The following is a 19335-nucleotide window of genomic DNA, read 5'->3' as shown; positions in this document are numbered from 1 at the left end:
ACTTAGGAAAAGAAAAATTCCGGTAACTTTCTTACTATGTGTACTTTCATTACAGACTCTTGGATTTGGTTGTTCATCCTGTTCCACAGCTTTCTCGATGTTTGGGGTTTATTCAGCAAACCCCCCCAAGATTTTCTTTGGACCTAGCATCCAGTTCACAATTGAAAGGATCATATCAAAATACCTCCAGGGCTTCTGAGTTACATTTACTTGAAACTCCTGCTGTCATTAAGGTGAGTGTTACTAAGCAGACTTTACAAAATGTATCCTTTGTGCTTAACTGGCATTATACTCTAAGTGAACAAATGTATTGTTCTGAAAGTAATGCATGGCTCTGTGTGGTCATTCTGAATTGGCCCGTATCCTTTGAAAAAATGCTTTCATGTTCTTGGGTTTGCTTTTTTATTTTTATTTTTAATTCTACTTCTGATAGCATTTTGCTGTTGTTCTGTCAAATGCTTTTTAGTTCTCAGGCTTATTTATTTTAGTTCTCTGACTCCTTTGATGCAAGTATAAACTGTTAGTCTCTCCCACTAACCGATACTTGTCTTTAAATCGCCTGCACTCCACGCTCTCTGATAAATTACTATCTGAGAAACCACAAAACTAAACTTAGGATGACAAGTTAACAGGGGTTTTTTCACCTTCATATTGTCACAATGTTTTACGTATGTTATCCCCTAGCTCCTTGTCCATTCTTTTAGATCCAAATCTAGAATCTTTTTTCATTGTTTTAAAAATTGTTTCTTGATATCTAGTATTTGTAGTGAGCCAGGGAATTTTCTTATTTTTCAGGTTGACTAAAAGATACTTCAGTAAATGCTCATCTTAAAATAAGTTGAAAAGAAAATTACTAAGACTATTAACTTCCTGACACTTAATGTCCAATACAGATTTTCTAACTTTTTTTTTTTTAAATCAAGAAAAACGATCCAGCCCTGGCTGGTATGGCTCAGTGGATTGAGTGCTGGCCTCTGACCCAAAAGTTTGCCAGTTGAATTCCCAGTCAAGACATGTCTGGGTTGCAGGCCGGGTCCCCACTTGGGAGTGAGGGAGAGGCAACCTATTGTTGTGTCTCTCACATATTAGTGTTTCTCTCTTTCTCTCTCCTTTCTCTGCTTTCTAAAAAGAAATGAATAAAACCCTTTAAAAAGAGGGAGGGAAACAATAATTTTATATTGTCTATTGCTAGGTTTAAATGAAATTAAATCAGGATAATTTTGTACCTGCTGCCAAAATAATCTGGGGGGAAAATCAGTATAATGTTGTAACAGATTCAGTAATCTAATGGGGGTTTTACTACCTAAATAGTCTCTGTGCTAATTATTTTTATTCACTATAATAAATCTTCAGAGGCTTTTTTATAAGTAGTTCAGGTACTGTTGTATTCTAAAACATTCTTAAAGTCAGTCTCACTGATTTAGGTCATATTGCTGTAGATAAGCCAGACTCTGTTCATCACACTGTATCATCTCTGTAGCCCATCTACAGTTCTCTAACCAGGAGGTAAATAATTCATCTTACCTGTGCACTTTTTTTAAGTTGACTTTAAACTGGGAGTAACCAAAGGCTTTAGAATAATTACAAATGGACTTTTATGTTTTGTAGTCTTCAATATAGAATGTTGTGAACAGTTTATATTTTCGTTCCAGTGATCTGTATTAAAATTTGTCATTGATGTGTTTATTAGAGATAAGAATATAGCCACCTCTGTGACTCAGTTGACGCTGTCTGTCCTTAGGTGTGTGCCTTTTACAGACACTAATGGACTCTTTTACTCTTTCCCCATTTGCTGTCATAGAAAGCTAAAACCCTGGCCATGTCAGTTACCTCCTCTGGATTTGCTGAGTTCACTCCTCAGTCCATCCTAAGGTCTGGTCTTCGATCAACACCTTTAGCATCTCCCTCTCAGTCACCTGGGAGGTCTCTTACTCCTCCTCTACGACTTAAAGAAACTAGAATTTCATTCATGGAAGAAGGCATGACCACAAAATGGATTGCTAGAGTAAGTTTGACATTTGGAACAAAAAGACTTAAGAATATATTAGTTCCCATAAGTAAAAGTTAGATAAATCAATTTAAATAGTATCACTATCACTGTAGGTTTTTACATGCAATTCATGAAATCGGAAAGGAACTAGGATATTGACCGAGCCAAACCCATCATTTACAGGTGGAGGAAGAAAGGGCTCAGAAGCACCAAAGAAATGGCCTACAAGTAGGTCTTTGGTGGCAGAAATGGGACTAGAATGAAGATCTAACTTTCAGTCCACGTTTTTTTGTTTTTAATCTATATTGTTTTTGCATCTTTTATTAAGTGCCTAACTGGTTGGTTGTTTCAGGGGGTCTATCTTTAGAGCCCCACTCTGGGTTAATAGGAACCCATGTTGCCTATGGAAGTCCTGGAAATACTGATTTATGAATTAGGGAAACATCAACAGTTACTAAGTTTAATCATATATCTAAAGAGAACAGATTTTGAATACATGAAATTCAATTGAGAATTTGGAGAAATACTGCATGTGGAAAGGGTGGGTGTGTTTGGGATGGATAGCGTAGACTTGACTATGATTTTTACTAGTAAATTTTTTTTCAAAACCTTTTATTTAACAGACTGCAGATGATAGCAAAACAAAAGGATTTGTTACCATGCCTTTTTATAAATCTGGAATTCCAGGAGAAACTGAATGGCTGAAGAACAAAGATAAGACATCTTTTTCCCTGATTAGCCCTGAAGTGGACCATGGAGAAATGGATGTGAGGTCACAGAATACACCTTCACAGAGTTTGGAAACACTGGATGTGAGCAAAGAAAATAGCGATATTTCAACTGAATCACTGGAGTATCAAGATGCACCATCACCAGGAGAATTTGAATATATTTTCATGGCCTCTAAGCCAATGAGCTCTTCCGCTGAATCAATTACTAACTTAACTGATAAAACTGAGAAGCATGGCGAAAAAGATGTGTTTGAATTGGAAGTAACTCCTCTAGACCCAGAGAAACAAATCGGTAAGAACTCATTTCCAGATACTCAAACTGGCCATCGATGTCCCTCATTGTAACAGAATTTTTTCACCATAAGAAAAGGGTCTGGGTTAATTAATTACATCACCCAATACACACAACTTACAAGTAAAGATGGAAGTAAATTAGAGGAGAGAACTTTTTATGTGTGTCCTTTTTTTAATTTGGAAATGAAATTTAGAAAAGAACGGTGATGTTTAAGGAGGAAGTGTCAGTTCTCACTCTGACTTAAAAGCCTTCTGACAGCTATGAGAAATAATACTAACTTTAGACAAGGTTGCTGTTTCGGTTTTTAATGTATCCGCTTATCTAAAACGCTGCTCTGAAACCAAGAAATTCATTTTACTCTCCATCCCTACCTTCAAAATCATCACTGGACAGTCAAAATGAATGTACAAAAGCCCATGAGTCTATTGTCTTACATGTTTGTCTCAAAAATGTTAAGCCCCTAATATATGCGCAGCAGCAGGTGGGCTTCCCCGTGTGGGCCACTTGTTGCTGAGATGAGTGAGGCAGACACGGCCCTGCTCACCTGTAGTTTCGAGTCCCACGGATTACGTCAGCAGACGGGCACCTTCAGCGTCACTTCATAGTGATATGCTGGGGAACACAGACGGGGTCCGGGGAACATGGGAGAGAAGGGGGAAGAGTGGTCCTGGTGGGCTGGAAAACTAATTTTGTTTCTTACCCTGGCATAGTTTTAACAAACTTACTTAAAGGTAACTCCTAACTTTAAATCTGTAAAACCAAATGCTTTTATGAAAATCTGGGTCATAGTGGCTTCTTTTGGGAAATATTTTCTGCCTGAGCTGAACTAAGGTTTCTTAAGATGTTAGTTCAGTGAAGTTTGGGCTATGATATCTTTAATAAATGTAAGCTTTTCTTAACTGCTCTGAGAATTTAGGACTTTTCAAAAGCAGCATATGTTTGGAAGTTTGTATCATTCTCCTATGCAACATTCCACTGAAATGGTAAATAGTAGGTGAGGATCTTCATGGGAGTATCTTAATTGATATTGCTAAAATGATAAGGCAGTCTCAAATAGAAAGTTTTATTGTTTTTGTGGGGGAATTATGTAGCATAAACTAGAGTGAAACAGGCTAGTTTGAATCTTATTAGCTCAGCTCCTTACCTAGGTTTGTGACCTGGGATAAGCACTGTAACTATATACTTATTTTTTTTTTTTAATATTATTTATTTATTTATTTATCTTTAGAGAGGAAGGAAAGGAGAGAAGGAGAGAAATATCAATGTATGGTTGCCTCTCGTGAGTCCCCTGCTGGGAACTGGCCTACAACCCAGGCATGTGCCCTGACTGGGAATCGAACTGCGATTGCATGGTTCACAGGCCTGCGCTCAATCCACTGAGCTACACCAGCCAGGGCTATACTTGTTTTTTTTAGTATCTTTAAAATGGGGGAAAGTACTGCCGATTTGAATGCTGTAGGTTAAGTGAATTGGTCTATGTGTGATTTACAGGCCCCTCCGAAGATGCGGAGACACAGGGTCTCTCAGTTGCAGAGGAGGCAGCACTTTCAGGATTAAACCACGTGAGCCCTGTTCAGGGGATTGAAGCTCCTCTTTCTTTACCATCAACCCATGAACGGTAAGTTTTTAGAGAAAACTTCGAATATTAATAATGCCTAATGAAACTGAACCAGTAGGAAAATAGTCTGTGCATAGGTGGCTCTTACTTAGATCTCTGACACATCCATATTTGTTCATGTTTTCTGTTAAGTTCATTCATACAGTTGCGTGTTATTTAGTGCTTACAGTGTTATGAAACCTTAGAATGATGCTAAACATTTCCAGGAATGAGATGGTGATGGAATGGGGTAGAACTCACGTTGTCCGCTGGCCCTGTTTTTGTTGAAGACTGAAAGTTTCCTGCACAGTTGTGCATTCATTCCTTCATGCCCTCCATCTCCATCGGTTCCAGGGTGAGCTGTGCGAGTTTCCTGTAGCACCCAGGTGGGGCACAGGGGAGATGGCTCAGAGCCCATTTTCTCCTGCCATTTGACTGATACGAGTTTTAATTGTGTTTGAATGACTATGTGAGCTGCTAATGCTCCAAATTAGTTTCATTTAGCACTTGCACATTTAGAAGGTGTGCCCGACGATGCAGGGCAGTGCTGCTGAAGTGTGGTCTAACGGATGGACACCAGGTTCCAAACGGCCTGTGGTCCACGACGAGAGGAGCAGCTGGTGGTGAGGTATAAGTCAGTACAGCACTCCCTCTGCTGGGAGTTAGCCGAGCTGATCAGTGACACAGGCTCCTGATTTCAGCGCAACACTGGACTCCTTGCACATCAGCACTGACAGTGATACAGGGACACCACTGTAGGGGACACCCAACAAGTTGTAATTTTTCATTATTAAGAAGTAGTAAGAAGTCCTGGCCAAGGAGTTCAGTTGGTTAGAACATTGTCCCAGTACACCAAGGTTGCAGGTTCAATCCCCAGTCAGGGCACATACAAGAATCAACCACTGAATGCATGAATAAGTGGAACAACAAATCCAGATCTCTTTGCCTCTTTTTCTTCTTTTCTCTCTAAAAATCAATTAAAAATTTTTTAAATAGTAAGAATAATGTACTAAATTGAACACACATAAAATATAATTAAATACATTGTAAATGGTTTATTACTTAGTAAGTCCTGAGAGTGACTTCATAAACCGCCCACAGAAGTCAGTATCATAATAGTCACTTCTCCGAGACTGAACTTAATCACACATTTCTCTGAGGAGAGAAACCCTGATTGGCTGGAATCTTTGCTAGGCCTTCATGGAAAAAAGGTGGGCGAAAACAACATGAAGAAATTGTCCAGACTGTTGTATTACTTATTTCTCATTTTTTTAGTCTAATGGAGGCTCACATTTCTTGCATTGGGTCTGATGGATAATTATAACAATCACAAGGCAAAGAGCAATCACGGGACAGGAAACTCTGTGGTCATCTCAGTGAATGTCCTCCATCTGGGCAAGCGAGTTTCTCTTTTTAATATAAACTAGTTTAGTTTGTACTCTTACTATAAACATTGTGGTTGAGATAATCTTTCAGATGTCTCTATAAACATATGTGTATACAGGCCATGTACATGCTTTTTCTTGAATTTGTGTTATAATTGTTTTTTCCATTTTTAAAAATTAACATGCTTTAGTTGGGTTTTGGGGAAAGGCTAAGAATAGGGAAGGATCATTATCAACATATATCCAGAACTTAATTTAACAAAGTACATTAATACAGGTGCCATTGTCTCCCATTCTGAGTTATTTATCTTGCTCTTTACAGTTAGCATTAAAATACTGAACCTGCTTCTACTGAGTATATAGGAAATATCCCATACTCCATGGACTTACTTGGAAATTGTGGCCATAGTTTAAAAGTTGGCATAAGAGCCCTGGCTGGTATGGCTCAGTGGATTGAGTGCCAACCTGTAAACCAAAGGGTCATCAGTTCGATTCCCAGTCTGGGCCCATGCCTGGGTTGTGGTTCAGGTCACCAGTAGGGGGCATGTGAGAGGCAGCCACACATTGATGTTTCTCTTCCTCTTTCTCCCTCCTTCCCCCTCTTTAAAAATAAATAAAACATTTTAAAATCATTTTTCTGGTAGTTTAAGGCCATGCCATTATTGCCAACAAAGTAAAATATTAGAAAATAGGAAAAACAAATACAGCATTACTTGTTTCTAAGTTCACTTGTAACTTTGATAGTGAAGTTCACAATGAACTTGCATCATGTTAATTTCCCTGAACTGTTGGTTTTTTCAGCAGTTCGACAGGTAGGAGCCCTAGGGAGTAAGGTTTGAAGTGTGTTAGAGCAGACAGGATCTTCTCACACTGTAAAGTTTGTATTTCTGTCTCTATAGGAAAACCCTTACGCAGAAGCCCAAGGTACCAGTTTCAGAAGAAGTAACAGTTGAAGCCTGCACCTCTACAACTCAGACAGGTAACAGTCAACAGTCAATGTTTGTATTATTTTTACTTTATTCAAACACTAAAACGAAGTAATTTTAAAGAATTCTACTCTTAGAACAAAGGCGTCCATTCTCCAGATTTTTTTCCCTCTGGTGTGTAGAGGTGTGTCAGCTATCAAAACAGTGGGTTACTTGTATGGCCCTCCATGAGTCTAATGGTGCAAATGTTAGAATGGTTTTTGTGGGCATACTTTCCTTCAGAACATCAAAGAAGAGCAAAGTAAGTCACCAGTCCCCGGCCAGACTACATGACTGCTTCTTGATCTTCTGGGACTCGTATCTGCACAGGGCGGCTTCCTTTTTATTGTGTTTGTGATCATCTAAGACCAAGATTGACTTTATATTAGAGAATAAATACAGATGACTGAATTTACTTCAAGGAAATTAACAAATTCATGGATCCCCCCTCCCCCCCATGCCGCCTCTTAGCCCCTGGCTGTACAGAGATCAGGAAGATACCTTTTCCTCACTGAGCTCACAGTTGGATTTGGGGGAAAGACATCTTGAATGATGCCTGGGCCCAGAACCTGTCCACACGTTTTACTTGAGGACATAATGCCGTGACACGATGTTGGTGCGCTGACCCTAGAGCACGTGCTCTCTGTGACACCCTCCTGCTCCTCACGTTAAAAATGGGGTTTAGGACAGGCTTCAGTAGACCTGATACCTCCCCTCCAGTTAAGAATGGAATACGTGTTTATTGTAAAATAATCAGGAGGAAAAAGTCCAACATGCAAAATAAAAGTCTCTACAACCCAGTTACCCATTTCAGGAGTCCACTGTTAGTCATTTAAGGTGCCTTTTTCCTGAATTATTTTTTTCTGTGCATATTTCCCCCCATACATTGAAAGAGTAGGTAAGTGTGGTAGCTAAAGAGGGCTGGAACCGGACTGCTTGGGCTCGTGACCTGGTCCTGCACTTACTATGTACCAGTTCAAGGCAGTTTTCCGTGTTATTAGTCCAGATTAATCCTGTCCTTGTAATGGTTCTAGTAGTATTCCGTAACAGGGATGCCCTTTGGTATGCTCAGCCTAATTACTGTTGAACATTTGGCTGATCACCATTTTTGTTTTGCTGTTTGGTTTCTGCAGTGAATATTCTTGTGTCTGTATCTGTGTGTGTGCGTGTATTTCTGTTGGGTAGATTCCTGAACTTTGACTTACCAAGTAGGCACAGATTTTTAATATTTTGTTTTTCCTATTAATAAAGGTGGTTTCTGCTTTCATACACTGATGAGTGGAAGGCAAAGTGCATGTTTTCCCACTCCTCTTTGCCAAACTGACAGGTGAAAAACGTTTTCTGATTTTTTTTATGTGCAGTCTTTGTCTAGGAGGCCCGTTATCAATTAAATGTGTAAAAATGCTTTTCCCTAGTTGGACTTTTTACTTCAAATCTTTTTATTGACTTTTATTAAACACTCGAGGATGTTTAATTTAGTGAGAGTTGTGTCATTCACGAACTCTACATCTAAATATGGCCTGCAGGTGCTAATGACATAAAATTTTGGCAAAGAGGAAGGTAAGAGATAAGGAGCAATTGATTTCTGATGAGCTGCCCATACCCCCAAGCTGGGGGGGGGGTGTTTTCTAAGTGGTAGAGTGTATCTGTGGCCGTTTGGGTGCGTCCTGCCAGAAGAAAGATACCCGTCAGTCCTCTTCACGGCCAGGTCAAGGCCCAGACCGCACAGCCCCGGGTGATTGGTCTGCAGTGACCAGGTAGGGGCAGCAGCTTATCTGACCTCCCTGACCAACACAGTCCAGATAACTTAACAAGGAACAAATACCTGAGCTCCTCACAGCTTTCGTCAGATTGATGTTTCACAGTGAGTGTAAAAGTTATATTCCAGTTGAGAAAAACAATGTTTCTGTCTTTAAATGTAAATTTTATGTTTTATCTTTGTGGGAAGCTCGTGTATTGTTTAAACTGAATAACTGGAGGCTGAAGAAACAGGATTAATGTGTAAATCCTCAGGAGTTTTTCCCATATCAAAAGGGAAAAGCAATGTTTTCCAAGGAAATATTCTCACAAGTGCATTGTAGCCTTTTCCCTTCTGTTTGCTTCCCAAACCGTGTGTGTATGTATTGTTTTTTTAACTTAACACGTGGACGAGTGACTCCTGTTTCTCTTTCAGCTGTGGCCGGTGTCCGCGGTGGCAGTGGCAGCCCGGGGCTCATTATCCCCGAGAGCCCTGTTGTCTCTGAGCCTGGGCCGGGACGGGACCCAGCAGTGCGTTTAAGAGAAGACGGTGAAATAGAGGTTGACGTGCTAAAGGAAGGTGTTGACTTAGCGGAAGAAAAGCCTCCAGTTTCTGACGGTTCTCCTGATACTCAAGAAGTTCATGTAAAAAAAATTAATTTTTTTAATTCTTTGTCAGTCTTTGTCTTAATTTAGTTAGGTTTTAAACCATGGTTCGAGCCTAATGTATTTATTTGATTAGTATATAAAAACCTTCTTTAAAAATCTGCGTTTAAAAAAGTGTATGAGTAGTTTGTGAAATATAAAGGTCACAAACGGTTTTCCTTACTTAACCAAGACCAAAAGGCTGTGTTAAATTAAGTCACAGTTATAACAGTTTTGCTTAGTATTGGTTCAAATGAAAGTTCTTTCAGTCACAAGCAAACGGATACTCCAGAGACAAGTGTGACAGGGAAATTTCTCAAAGCCATATATTTGAAAATAATTGAATATGGTGAAATGGAATTTTTTCCCCATGAATTCTTGTGAGATAATGATGTTCGCCTGGCTGGGGTGGAGCTTCACTCCAGGAAGGATTGTTTTTTCCTTGGTACTTAATATGACCTGTGGTTTCTAAAAATTCCACCAATTCTCTCTTATTATCAGCAGGCAACTTTTTATGTGATAAATGAATTTAAGATGAAAAAAACAACTCTTAATTATTTATAGAAATTTAATTGTACGGTATTGGGAAGGTTTCTTAACTCATAAAAGTATTGTGGTTGTCCATATTCATTTTTATGACTGTTCTCACTGTGAAATAGATGGACACAGTCCGTGTTCCTTTAGCTGGAAAGCTTAAAAGCTTGTGGGCGTGGTGTAAATGGTAACCCTTATTTCTGTGTGTTTCCAGTCTCTCATCTCATTGAATGTTTGGGGCGTGGGACAATGTCATTGTCTAGGTGGGGGGTGATGTTCTACCTTCTTGGTCAGGAGATCTCTCTGTTACTTTCTGCCTCCTCCTTTTTCTCCCCTTCCCTTACCAAAAGGTAAATGCAAGGAGCATTCCTTCCTCCACCAAACCCTTGCAGGAGAGGTACTGACCTTGAGAGCCTTAGGAATTTCATGGTTTGTGCAGCCCCAGCAAAGGGAAGAGGATTGAGTCTAGCCCGAGGGGGCTTATGTAGGTGAACTGTTCTTCAACCTTACGGGGTCGTGCTGCCGAGCGCAGCGTGGGCAGTTAGGCAGTTGGGGGTTTCGTTAAAACACGGTCTGGGGGGTGTTGCTTTTCTTGGGTGAGAATAAAGTAAGTCCTTAATTCTTTCCACAACTGTTAGCATCATAATGATTTCCAAGGTTTTGTTAATTAAGACCGTCTTTTTATAGTCAGGGAAATGTGGATGGCTACTTTAATTCCATACAGAACCTCAAGATCTTTTCTGTCTAGTTATTTTAATTGAGAAAGTCTCATTGCTTAAGTGGCTATTTTGTTAAGTAAACCCATAAGTATATGCCTTGTCAAATGTAGTTTATGTTTAAAATTCATACACCAAGGGTGAAATGGTCACTTAAAAACATTGTGAGTTAAAATACATATATTAAAATTCTTTAACCAGTCTCTTATCTTTAATTCATTTTAGGTGGTTGAAAATGAAAAGCTTGAAGTTCAAGATTCAGGACAAGAGGCTAGGAATCTTTCATTTAATGAGTATCCCACGGGGACTCTTAAGCTTCAATATAATTTTGAGACCATAGAGCAGCAGTTTCATGACTTACCTGATAATAAAGACTCTGCTGAGTGTGGAGACATTGCAGAAGTAGATGGGGAGCTTTTTGTGGCTCAGAGCAACTTTACCTTGATATTGGAAGGTGAAGAAGAAGTTGAGACAGGTGACTCTGCAGCATCTAATGTGTTAGCTAAAGCAGCTAACACAGTTACTGAGTCAAAACTTGTTTACACCGGGGAAAATGATAACCACGGACGTGTTACAAATTTGCCATCTATCATAACTAGTGATCAAGAGTCCCAAAAGGTAGAAACATTACCATATGTGCCTGAACCCATTAAAGTAGCAATTGCAGAAAATTTACTAGATGTAATTAAAGACACAAGAGGTAAAGAAACTACTTCGGATGCAGTGGAACAGTCCAGGCATGACAACATACCTTTAATACGCCAAAAGGTGATGGGTTCCACTGAGTTAGTCAAATCTACGTTTAAGACTGTTCAGGAAACAAGTACAGTGACCATAGATGTTAACCAGGCTAATGACACGATTGCATCCAGAACTCGAAGAAGACAACGTGTCCAAAGCCTGGATGTCAACTCAGTGCAGCAGGAAGAGTCAACAGAGGTCGCTACTCCTGAAGTGCTGGCGTTTTCGGTTACGAAGAAAACTAGGAAAACAAAAGACATTTCCGAGGCTTCTGAAAGTGCCTTTTCTAATGTCAAAGAAATATCTCAGAACCAGCAAATACCTCAAAATTCTATTACTCCTAAAAGAGGAAGGAGAAAGAAAGAAATTAATCAAGATACATTAGAAAGTATTAATTCTGTGGAACAAGAATTACAGGTTACTCCAGGAAGGGAATTGAGGAGATTAAGATCATCTCAAATGTTGGAATCAACCACCACAGAAACTTCTTATAGAAAAGAGGCTAAGCTTTCATCTGCTACCAAAAAGACTCCTAAAAGAAAGCAAAAATCTGTAGGAAATCAGGAAAGTGTTGAAATTGTAAATGACCTAAAAGTGAGTAAAGTAGCAAGTCCTAGCAGAAGTACCAAAAGATTGAGACATACTAATTTAGAAACCTCTGACAATAAAGGATGTGAACAAGATAGAAAGTTCGGTGAACAGCAGCTGCCTGCTCATCGTAGTAACAGTAAAAGGGTTAAGAAAAGAGACGGGAACACGTCGGATGTTAGAGAAGACTCTGCCCTCCATCCATCCCAGTTGACCCTACAAGCAGAATTTGATACACCCGCCACACCTAGGAAACGTGGTAGACCGAGAAAAACTGATCCACCACAAGAGGTAGGATTTGAGGCTGGTACGGAAGAGAGAAGTCCCAAGAACAGGAGAGCTCTCAGCACCCAGAAGCGGTCTACGAGGAACACCCCAGCTAAAAATGAAAATACTGATGTCGGAAAACCAACTGTAGGAAAACCTGTTTTGGTGCCAAATGAGGAACTTGTTGCAGTGATGAGCTCTAAAAAAACAATTACAAAAAAGATTGCAAGTCAAAGCCAAAAACGTTCATTACGCTCAATATCAGAAGAACACGTCGAGGAAGATACGACTCTCAAAGCAGCAAATGACCGAGAAGAAAAACTACTTGCCAAAACCACCTTGACTCCACTCTCCCACAGCACGAGAACGAGGGCTAGCAAGGCCGTCTTATCGCTGGACTTTTCTGAACCAGAAAACGAGTCTGTATTTTCTCCTCCTGTGTCAAAAGTTCCAAGGAAAGAGAGAGGTACTTTTTTTTTCTATTCAAAGCACAATTTTCATTTTATGTAGTCGTCAGCTTCAAAATTGTTTTAAACATGATTTGATTTGATTAGGCTCTAGTTGGTTATTTCTTCTAACGATGATTTATAGTTACAAGGAATTTCTTCCTCTTGCAAAGCAAAACATTGCTGATCTTTTCATAGTAAAATTTACAGGTCTTACAAAGTTTACTTTGAGATTCAGGAATTTTCTGGTTGAATATAATCTTTTAAAATCCTATAAGATACCAGTGAGGGAAGCAATTAAGAAAAAAGGTTGAGAGGTAATAATGAAGAAAAGGTCCAGGCAGTGGCATCGCTGACTAGATCCCATTAGGATAGCTCAGGACTCTAAGGTAGGTGACTGCTGTTTTGTTTATTTAAACTTTAAAACAGTTGGGTGTGTTTTTACACGCATTAGTGAATATCCTATATAGAGCTAGAACCTATATAGAACATCCTGACTTGAGGAAGGCCAAGAGAAAAAAGCCATTTAAAAATTTGCAAGCTGATATTTTTTTATCGCCATTTATTATGCAAAAACTTTAAATATTTGAATTTCTGAGAAATGACACTGTTCCAAAAAATTGTATTTATGCATTCGTTATATTTGTATAGCCTGAGCCCAGGAAAGGACCCTTTGCCATAGAATTATTTCCCCTAAGATGATGTACAGTTGTAGGAGGTCCCCCTAATTTTTTATTGAGTCTTTGATTTTGGTGGTAGTGTATATAATACAGTTTCTTCATGGTGCTATGAAAATAGTCACGCCTTTACTTTGCACAGAGAATGAAATGACAAAATGTGAGATTTTAGCTAACTACCAAGCCTATGTTAAAATTAAAATTAAAAAAAAGACTGCAATGAGTGTGGCAGAAGAATGTTACTAACAGAATTCTTTTATACTTTCCTCCTGGATTGGAGACATACAGTAAACACAAAAACAGCAAGTTATTTTGGTGCCATATAGCGAACATATCAATAACTGTGATCTTTTATCATCTTTACGTAACCACCATCTACTGTAGCTTTTTTCTGTTAAATACATGCCTGCCGTACAAAGGTAGAACTTAGAAGTGGATGTTCCCCTGCCTTAATTCCACGAGCACTTCCTGACGCTCTTACTCTCTGAGTGTGCGTGGCTTTTGTCGGGGGATTGCGTGTGTTTTTAGTGCACATTGATAGTGCCCATGTGTGGCATTTCATCTCATTAACACAGACTGCTTAAACATTCTTAAGTACCTGAGTTGTTGCAGATTTTCTAGTATTGTAAATAGGCACCTTATAGTACAAGATGATGAAATTTCAAATGAGAAATTTGGGGTTGGGATCTCTCATTTCTGCCACTTACTAACTGGGTAGAAAGTTATTTAACCTTTCTGATTCTTTTCTCTTTTTTTTTTACTTTTTTAAAAATTTCATTGTTGTTCAAGTATAGTTTTCTATCTTTTACTCCCATCCCACCGTCTTTTCTCATCTTTACAATGAAGGTACTAATGCCCACCCTACAGAGTTCTTGTAAGTATTCTTAATGGATCAGTTAACACCATAGGATACAGTTAATTTTCTTTCTTCTTTTGCCCTGAAATTACAGTTTTTACACTCTTAAGAACATCTCTCTCCCCTTTGCCTGTCTAAATTGTATTTTTAAAGCTCCTTTAGGGAGGGTTAGGAGGTACAGAGAAGAGTGGATACAGAAGCATTAGACCAGAAATTTAGATTACATTGGAAACCTGTCAAAGAGATAGGTTTCTTAGAGTTTTCTTAGATGTGTTTTATAGCCTAGAGAATGTAGAGCTTGACATTTCAATAGATTTTTTTTCTGGTTTCCATTACTCATCAGCATATGTTTAAGGAGAGCCTGTTCATATGCTTGAGGCCATACTAGGGGGTACATTTATGATTTTGATTCTCACTAAAACCCAGTTGAGTATAGGTACTATTTTTTCTTTATACTCGGAGGAAATTAAAGTCCAGTGAGACCGGTGTTGGTGTCCTGGAGCCGACTCCCCCTGGCTGCTGAGAGCCAGTTGTGAAAATGTTCAGGAACTTACTGAGCCAGCCACGGTGGGAGCATTCATACCACAGAAATCAGCAAGCACTATAAATGAGAGCTGTTCACCACCCCCACACACACCCCCAGAAGGTGTGCACCAGCACACCACCAGGTCTGCGGATGCCCGAGTCTGGTCTGGCTAATAGAAGCTTATGCAAGGTGCTGAACACTTTACACACGTTTTGTACATCCTTTGGCTAAAGCGTATGTGAAGAATATGAATCAGTCTTTGAAAAGCCAACGAAGTTGTTCTCTGGTTACCAGCAGAAAAACCAATTATTTCTGCCATTTATCAGCTGGGAGCAAAGATAACTTTTATTTCTGACCTCATGCCTATTATTTTGTTAAGAATTGTCTGCTTTAAAAGCAGAATTTGACATCTCATAAAACTCATCTTATTATCCCAGTAAGTGAAGTAACATTGAATTATAATTTGTTAATTTTTATTTCAAAGATTTGTTCATGATATTCTTCAAATACCATTAAACATCCATAAAGCACTTACCTTATGCCACACATTGTTCTTAATCCTTTAACCTGCACAATAATCTCATAATGTTACTGTCAGCCCCTTTTGATAGAAACCAAGGCACAAGGAGGTCCCCGTAACTTGCCTTTGGTCCCACAGCTGGCAAGACCAGAAACTGGGACGTAATCACTGGCGGAGTAGCATGACTACACCAGGCCACTTCCAGAATGACATTGCCAAATGCCATTAACCTCGACAGTAGAAACAAAACACAGCAAAAATCTGAGATTAAGTCTATGATAGATGTTCTCAATATATATTCTAAACCAATTCTTAATCCATTCTTATTTACTGAATAGCTTCCTTTCAGCTTGTTTTTGTTTGAGTGTTGTGTCTGCTTGCTTTTTCCTTTTACGATATACTTTTCTGTTGTTCCCTCGACTAGAACAGTTAACTCAGAATGAGCTGGAAGGAAAAGTTTGAGTTTCTTCTTTGTAAATAAAATTACTTGGGTAAATAAGAACCCCGTCCCCGGAACAGTGGGCATTAATGAGGCAGACTAGCTCAGGTTGTCTATGAGGGTGACGCTTTCCTCCTCGGAGTGTGTGAGGGGCAGTACACATTGAAATGAATATATAACACGGTTTTGTGTCTGCGTTTAGAAAGCCCTATTTTTATAGTATGGCATTAATTAGTTGCAGCATTAACTGTCCTGAACATTTCATTAAATACCCAAATGAGGTCAGGGTTTTTCCTGTCACTCCTCTCCAGGGTACCACGTTAGGTGCTAGTGGTTTGTGTGTTCGGAGACGTTTCCGTCTTCCTAATGCACATCATTTATTTCAGACCTTTTTTTTTAATGTGTATGTTTATATAAAGTGATATGCAGTATTTTTTTTCTTTTTTTTAGCTAAAAAAATAGAAGCTCCTGAACAGCTGAAGGAATTAGTTTCAGATTTATCTTCTCCGTTTGTCTTCTCACCTCCTGCTCTAAGGAGCAAGCGGAAGAACATGGCTAACACCCCCAGACTTGTGCGTGAACTGGTAAGAAATGCACAGTTTTGTCTGTATGCTTGTTTAAACATGCTTCTGTTTTGAAGCAGTGTTCCTAAAGAAACTTTTTTTTTAAAGAAAAGAGCAGACATTCACATTAATAGCCTAAAGTTGCCTTGTCTGCACTTCTGAGACCCTGTGTTTACGGCAGATCTGTGTCATGTTACTGATGGTAAATAACTGGCAGCTGCTGTTTAAATTCCATTCAGGGGAAAGGTTTTTCAACCTCAGTGTGTCATTAGAATATCTGGCTGTGTTTATTTAAAATGTGGGTCCCTGAACCCCAGGAATGTCATCCACAGACCATGCTTGAAGAGAGAGTGTTTTACAGCTGGTCCCATCCCCTAACTGCACGTAGCACTTACGTAAACGTAGTTCAGGGGCCGAGTGTGAGACCCTGACAGTCACCAGTGTAAACGCATAAGCAGTTTTTAAGTGTCTGCCGTTAGCCAGCTGTCATGCCGGGACAGAGACGCAAAAACAGTGCAGGCAGATTACATGTCTTTCGGGGGATCGGTTTAATGGAAGAGGCCAAAACACAATTTTAGAGCATGATAGGAATCGTGTCTACCCCGACACCCCTACAGACAGAAAGAAAAGGAGGTAAGTGTTCTTGGCAGAGAAAACCGCAGATGCAAAGGCACAGAAGCATGGCAGTGCGGGGGCCGGTGAGGGAAGGCCCTTGACACTTCAGCAAATAGCCCTGTGCATATTCTAAGTTGTTCCTGTGAAACATGAATTCTGGTGAGGGAAAAATAGTCTCTGGTGGCCCGGTTCTTCTGAGATGACGGGAGCCTGGATTCGGGAACAGGCAGCAGGAAGGAGAGAGAGGGCAGCAGACAGTGGGGACGTTGGTCCGAGGAAGCCGAGCATGGGTGAGGATGAGGAGTCCAGAGCAGTCTCCGGTGGTTCTTTTCTGCTCAAAAAATGTGAGTCCATTGGGTTTCTTGGGTTTGAAATCATTAGCACTGTTTGGCTATATTCTGAACTTTACATTTAAAATGTTTAATTACTTAAACATTAAATGTTTAACTCTTAGGAAGTTGATGCTGTGGGACAACAAAAAGTAACAAGAATCAGGACTGAGAAAGCAAAACAAGCAAGCAAGTATGGCTTCTTCTGTGCTGTCCTTTTTATGTTTCATTTCTTAACATTAGATTCGAGAAGAGTTATTTAAAAGAGAAACTCAGCTCATTTAGAAAAGTGTTATCCGTAGGGGCATTTATAAGCACTGGGTCCTCATAGCCGTCCGATTTCAGCCCGGAAGCGGGATTCCTTTGTACGTGAAGGCCCATTGGCCTCTTCCACAGGTACTAGGTAACTACCCCGGGATTCTTTGCTTTTACGTGGGTGGGGATGAGGGCAAGGTGTTCCACCTTTTCCTTAGTGAAGATAGACGACTGTCTGTCTTTATTAGTAAAAAGTAATTGTAAGCTCAGGAATTCTGTGATTATTTCACTAATAGGACTAGTAAAACTTTGTCCATGGGGAAATTACTCCATTTCAGATATATTTGTTACATGGTATTTTATTTATGCTAAGCTTAGGCATCACTGATTTTCATAAAAATAAAGTAGTCCATCTTACTTTAAAAACAAATTTAATGAGCAGTTTGACTATCACTAATAATACTGTTTACGTATAAACTGGCTTTATATGTATGTATGTGAAAAACTACTTCATGCCGGGCAGGGCATGAGTAGGTCTATAGTTGTTCATGGGGAAAATATACTATAAGGAATAACACAAGAATAAACTGGGTTGCGTGTACTCACATCTGTAAGCCCACTTCTCCCCCACCCTGTATTATGAAAATACATACGTACGGTAATTGGTCATCGCTGCTGCCTGAGAACTGCTGTTTTCACACACGGCACGGGCCTGCTGGGCCCGCGCTCCGTGGACTTAGTACTTCAGTGACTATTTTTGAGTATCCAGATTAGAAAGGGAAATATCTGTCATGTGAACCTTTAACTCTGCCTCTCATTAGCTTACGTGACTTAGAGCTTCACTTCCGTTCTCTTTCATGAAACGAAAGCGCCAGGAAAGGGCCATCCGTGCAGTTTCTTTTTGTTTATTGAGAAGCCAGTTACGTTGTACATTATGATGGGTTTGTTCTTTTTTGAATTGCATTTTTTTCAGAATCACAGAAAAAGAAAGTTCTTGGTCACCTCCTCCAGTAGAAATTAAGCTGATTTCCCCCTTGGCAAGCCCCGTGGACAGAGTGAAGAGCAAGCCAAGGAAAGCCGTGGAAGCAGCAGGGAAAACTCTCGGGAGGAACAGGAAGAAGCCATCCTCCTTCCCCAAACAGATCGTTCGCAGGAAAATGCTGTAATTATTTTCACGTTTCAGTGTACACCTCTTTGTAAAGTCACAGAATTGTGGGTTATTAAAGATCCTCTAATTTGGAAGACAGTAATTTATATAAATTGTAAATTTTTGTACACAGGAAGTCTTCCCTAAGTAAAATGACTCCATATGGAGTGTGATTCTTTTAGAGAGGCATTTTCCCTTTTTTATATTAAGACTTCATACATTTATATAATATGTAAATATGGCTTATTAGAATGTTAAATAAAGTATATAATTCACAGTAGTTTGTGTCGGTTAGATTTTTGAGAGGGATTTCTGTTTCATTAATAATTTTATATGATAGTAGCCGTAGATCCTATTGTCTTTATCTACAAAGTAGTAGGCCAGTCTTAAAATGAGGACAATTGAACTGTTCAATTTTTTTAAGTTGCTATTTTATAATTTATGCACTTTGCTTCTATGATTAAGATTTCTAATCATAAAATGTTTTTGGGGGAGTCAGTGGTTGCTACGTTCAAACTGAATTATGGACTTGTAATTTTGCCACTTTCTTGTAGTTTTAACGAATTTTGTGTATTCTACCTCAAATGAGTAATCTTCCAGGTAATGCGTTGGTTAAATGTATGTCGGCATTTCTCGTTCAGCAGGCTTAACGGCACCTTTCTGTGAAGTCTCTGACTTACTCAGAGATGAACTGCCCAGGTTAGACTGACCGGTTCACTGCTCACTGGCAACTTCCTACAAGGGTGTGAGAAGGAAGGAGAATGTTTCTAG

The 19335-nt window shown here is 39.4% G+C and overlaps 1 protein-coding gene across 1 annotated transcript in view; it reads left to right on the top strand.

Moving 5' to 3' along the window:
- AHCTF1 (AT-hook containing transcription factor 1) overlaps positions 1 to 18844 on the top strand; it is a 68046-nt gene extending 49202 nt beyond the window's left edge. Inside the window, exons 27-36 of the mRNA XM_037069517.1 lie at positions 56 to 233; positions 1802 to 2005; positions 2614 to 3013; positions 4508 to 4634; positions 6898 to 6977; positions 9137 to 9345; positions 10821 to 12657; positions 16106 to 16239; positions 17288 to 17355; positions 18391 to 18844. Coding sequence (XP_036925412.1) covers positions 56 to 233; positions 1802 to 2005; positions 2614 to 3013; positions 4508 to 4634; positions 6898 to 6977; positions 9137 to 9345; positions 10821 to 12657; positions 16106 to 16239; positions 17288 to 17355; positions 18391 to 18583 — 3430 coding nt within the window. The 3' untranslated portion in view covers positions 18584 to 18844. The remainder of the gene's footprint in view (positions 1 to 55; positions 234 to 1801; positions 2006 to 2613; positions 3014 to 4507; positions 4635 to 6897; positions 6978 to 9136; positions 9346 to 10820; positions 12658 to 16105; positions 16240 to 17287; positions 17356 to 18390) is intronic.
- Positions 18845 to 19335: the final 491 nt, after the last annotated feature.

The sequence above is a fragment of the Sturnira hondurensis genome, unplaced genomic scaffold, assembly GCF_014824575.4.
Source record: "Sturnira hondurensis isolate 20B ecotype Veracruz unplaced genomic scaffold, ASM1482457v3 Scaffold0018525, whole genome shotgun sequence".
Classification (NCBI taxonomy): Eukaryota; Metazoa; Chordata; class Mammalia; order Chiroptera; family Phyllostomidae; genus Sturnira; species Sturnira hondurensis.
This window is presented reverse-complemented; position numbering and strand designations above follow the sequence as displayed.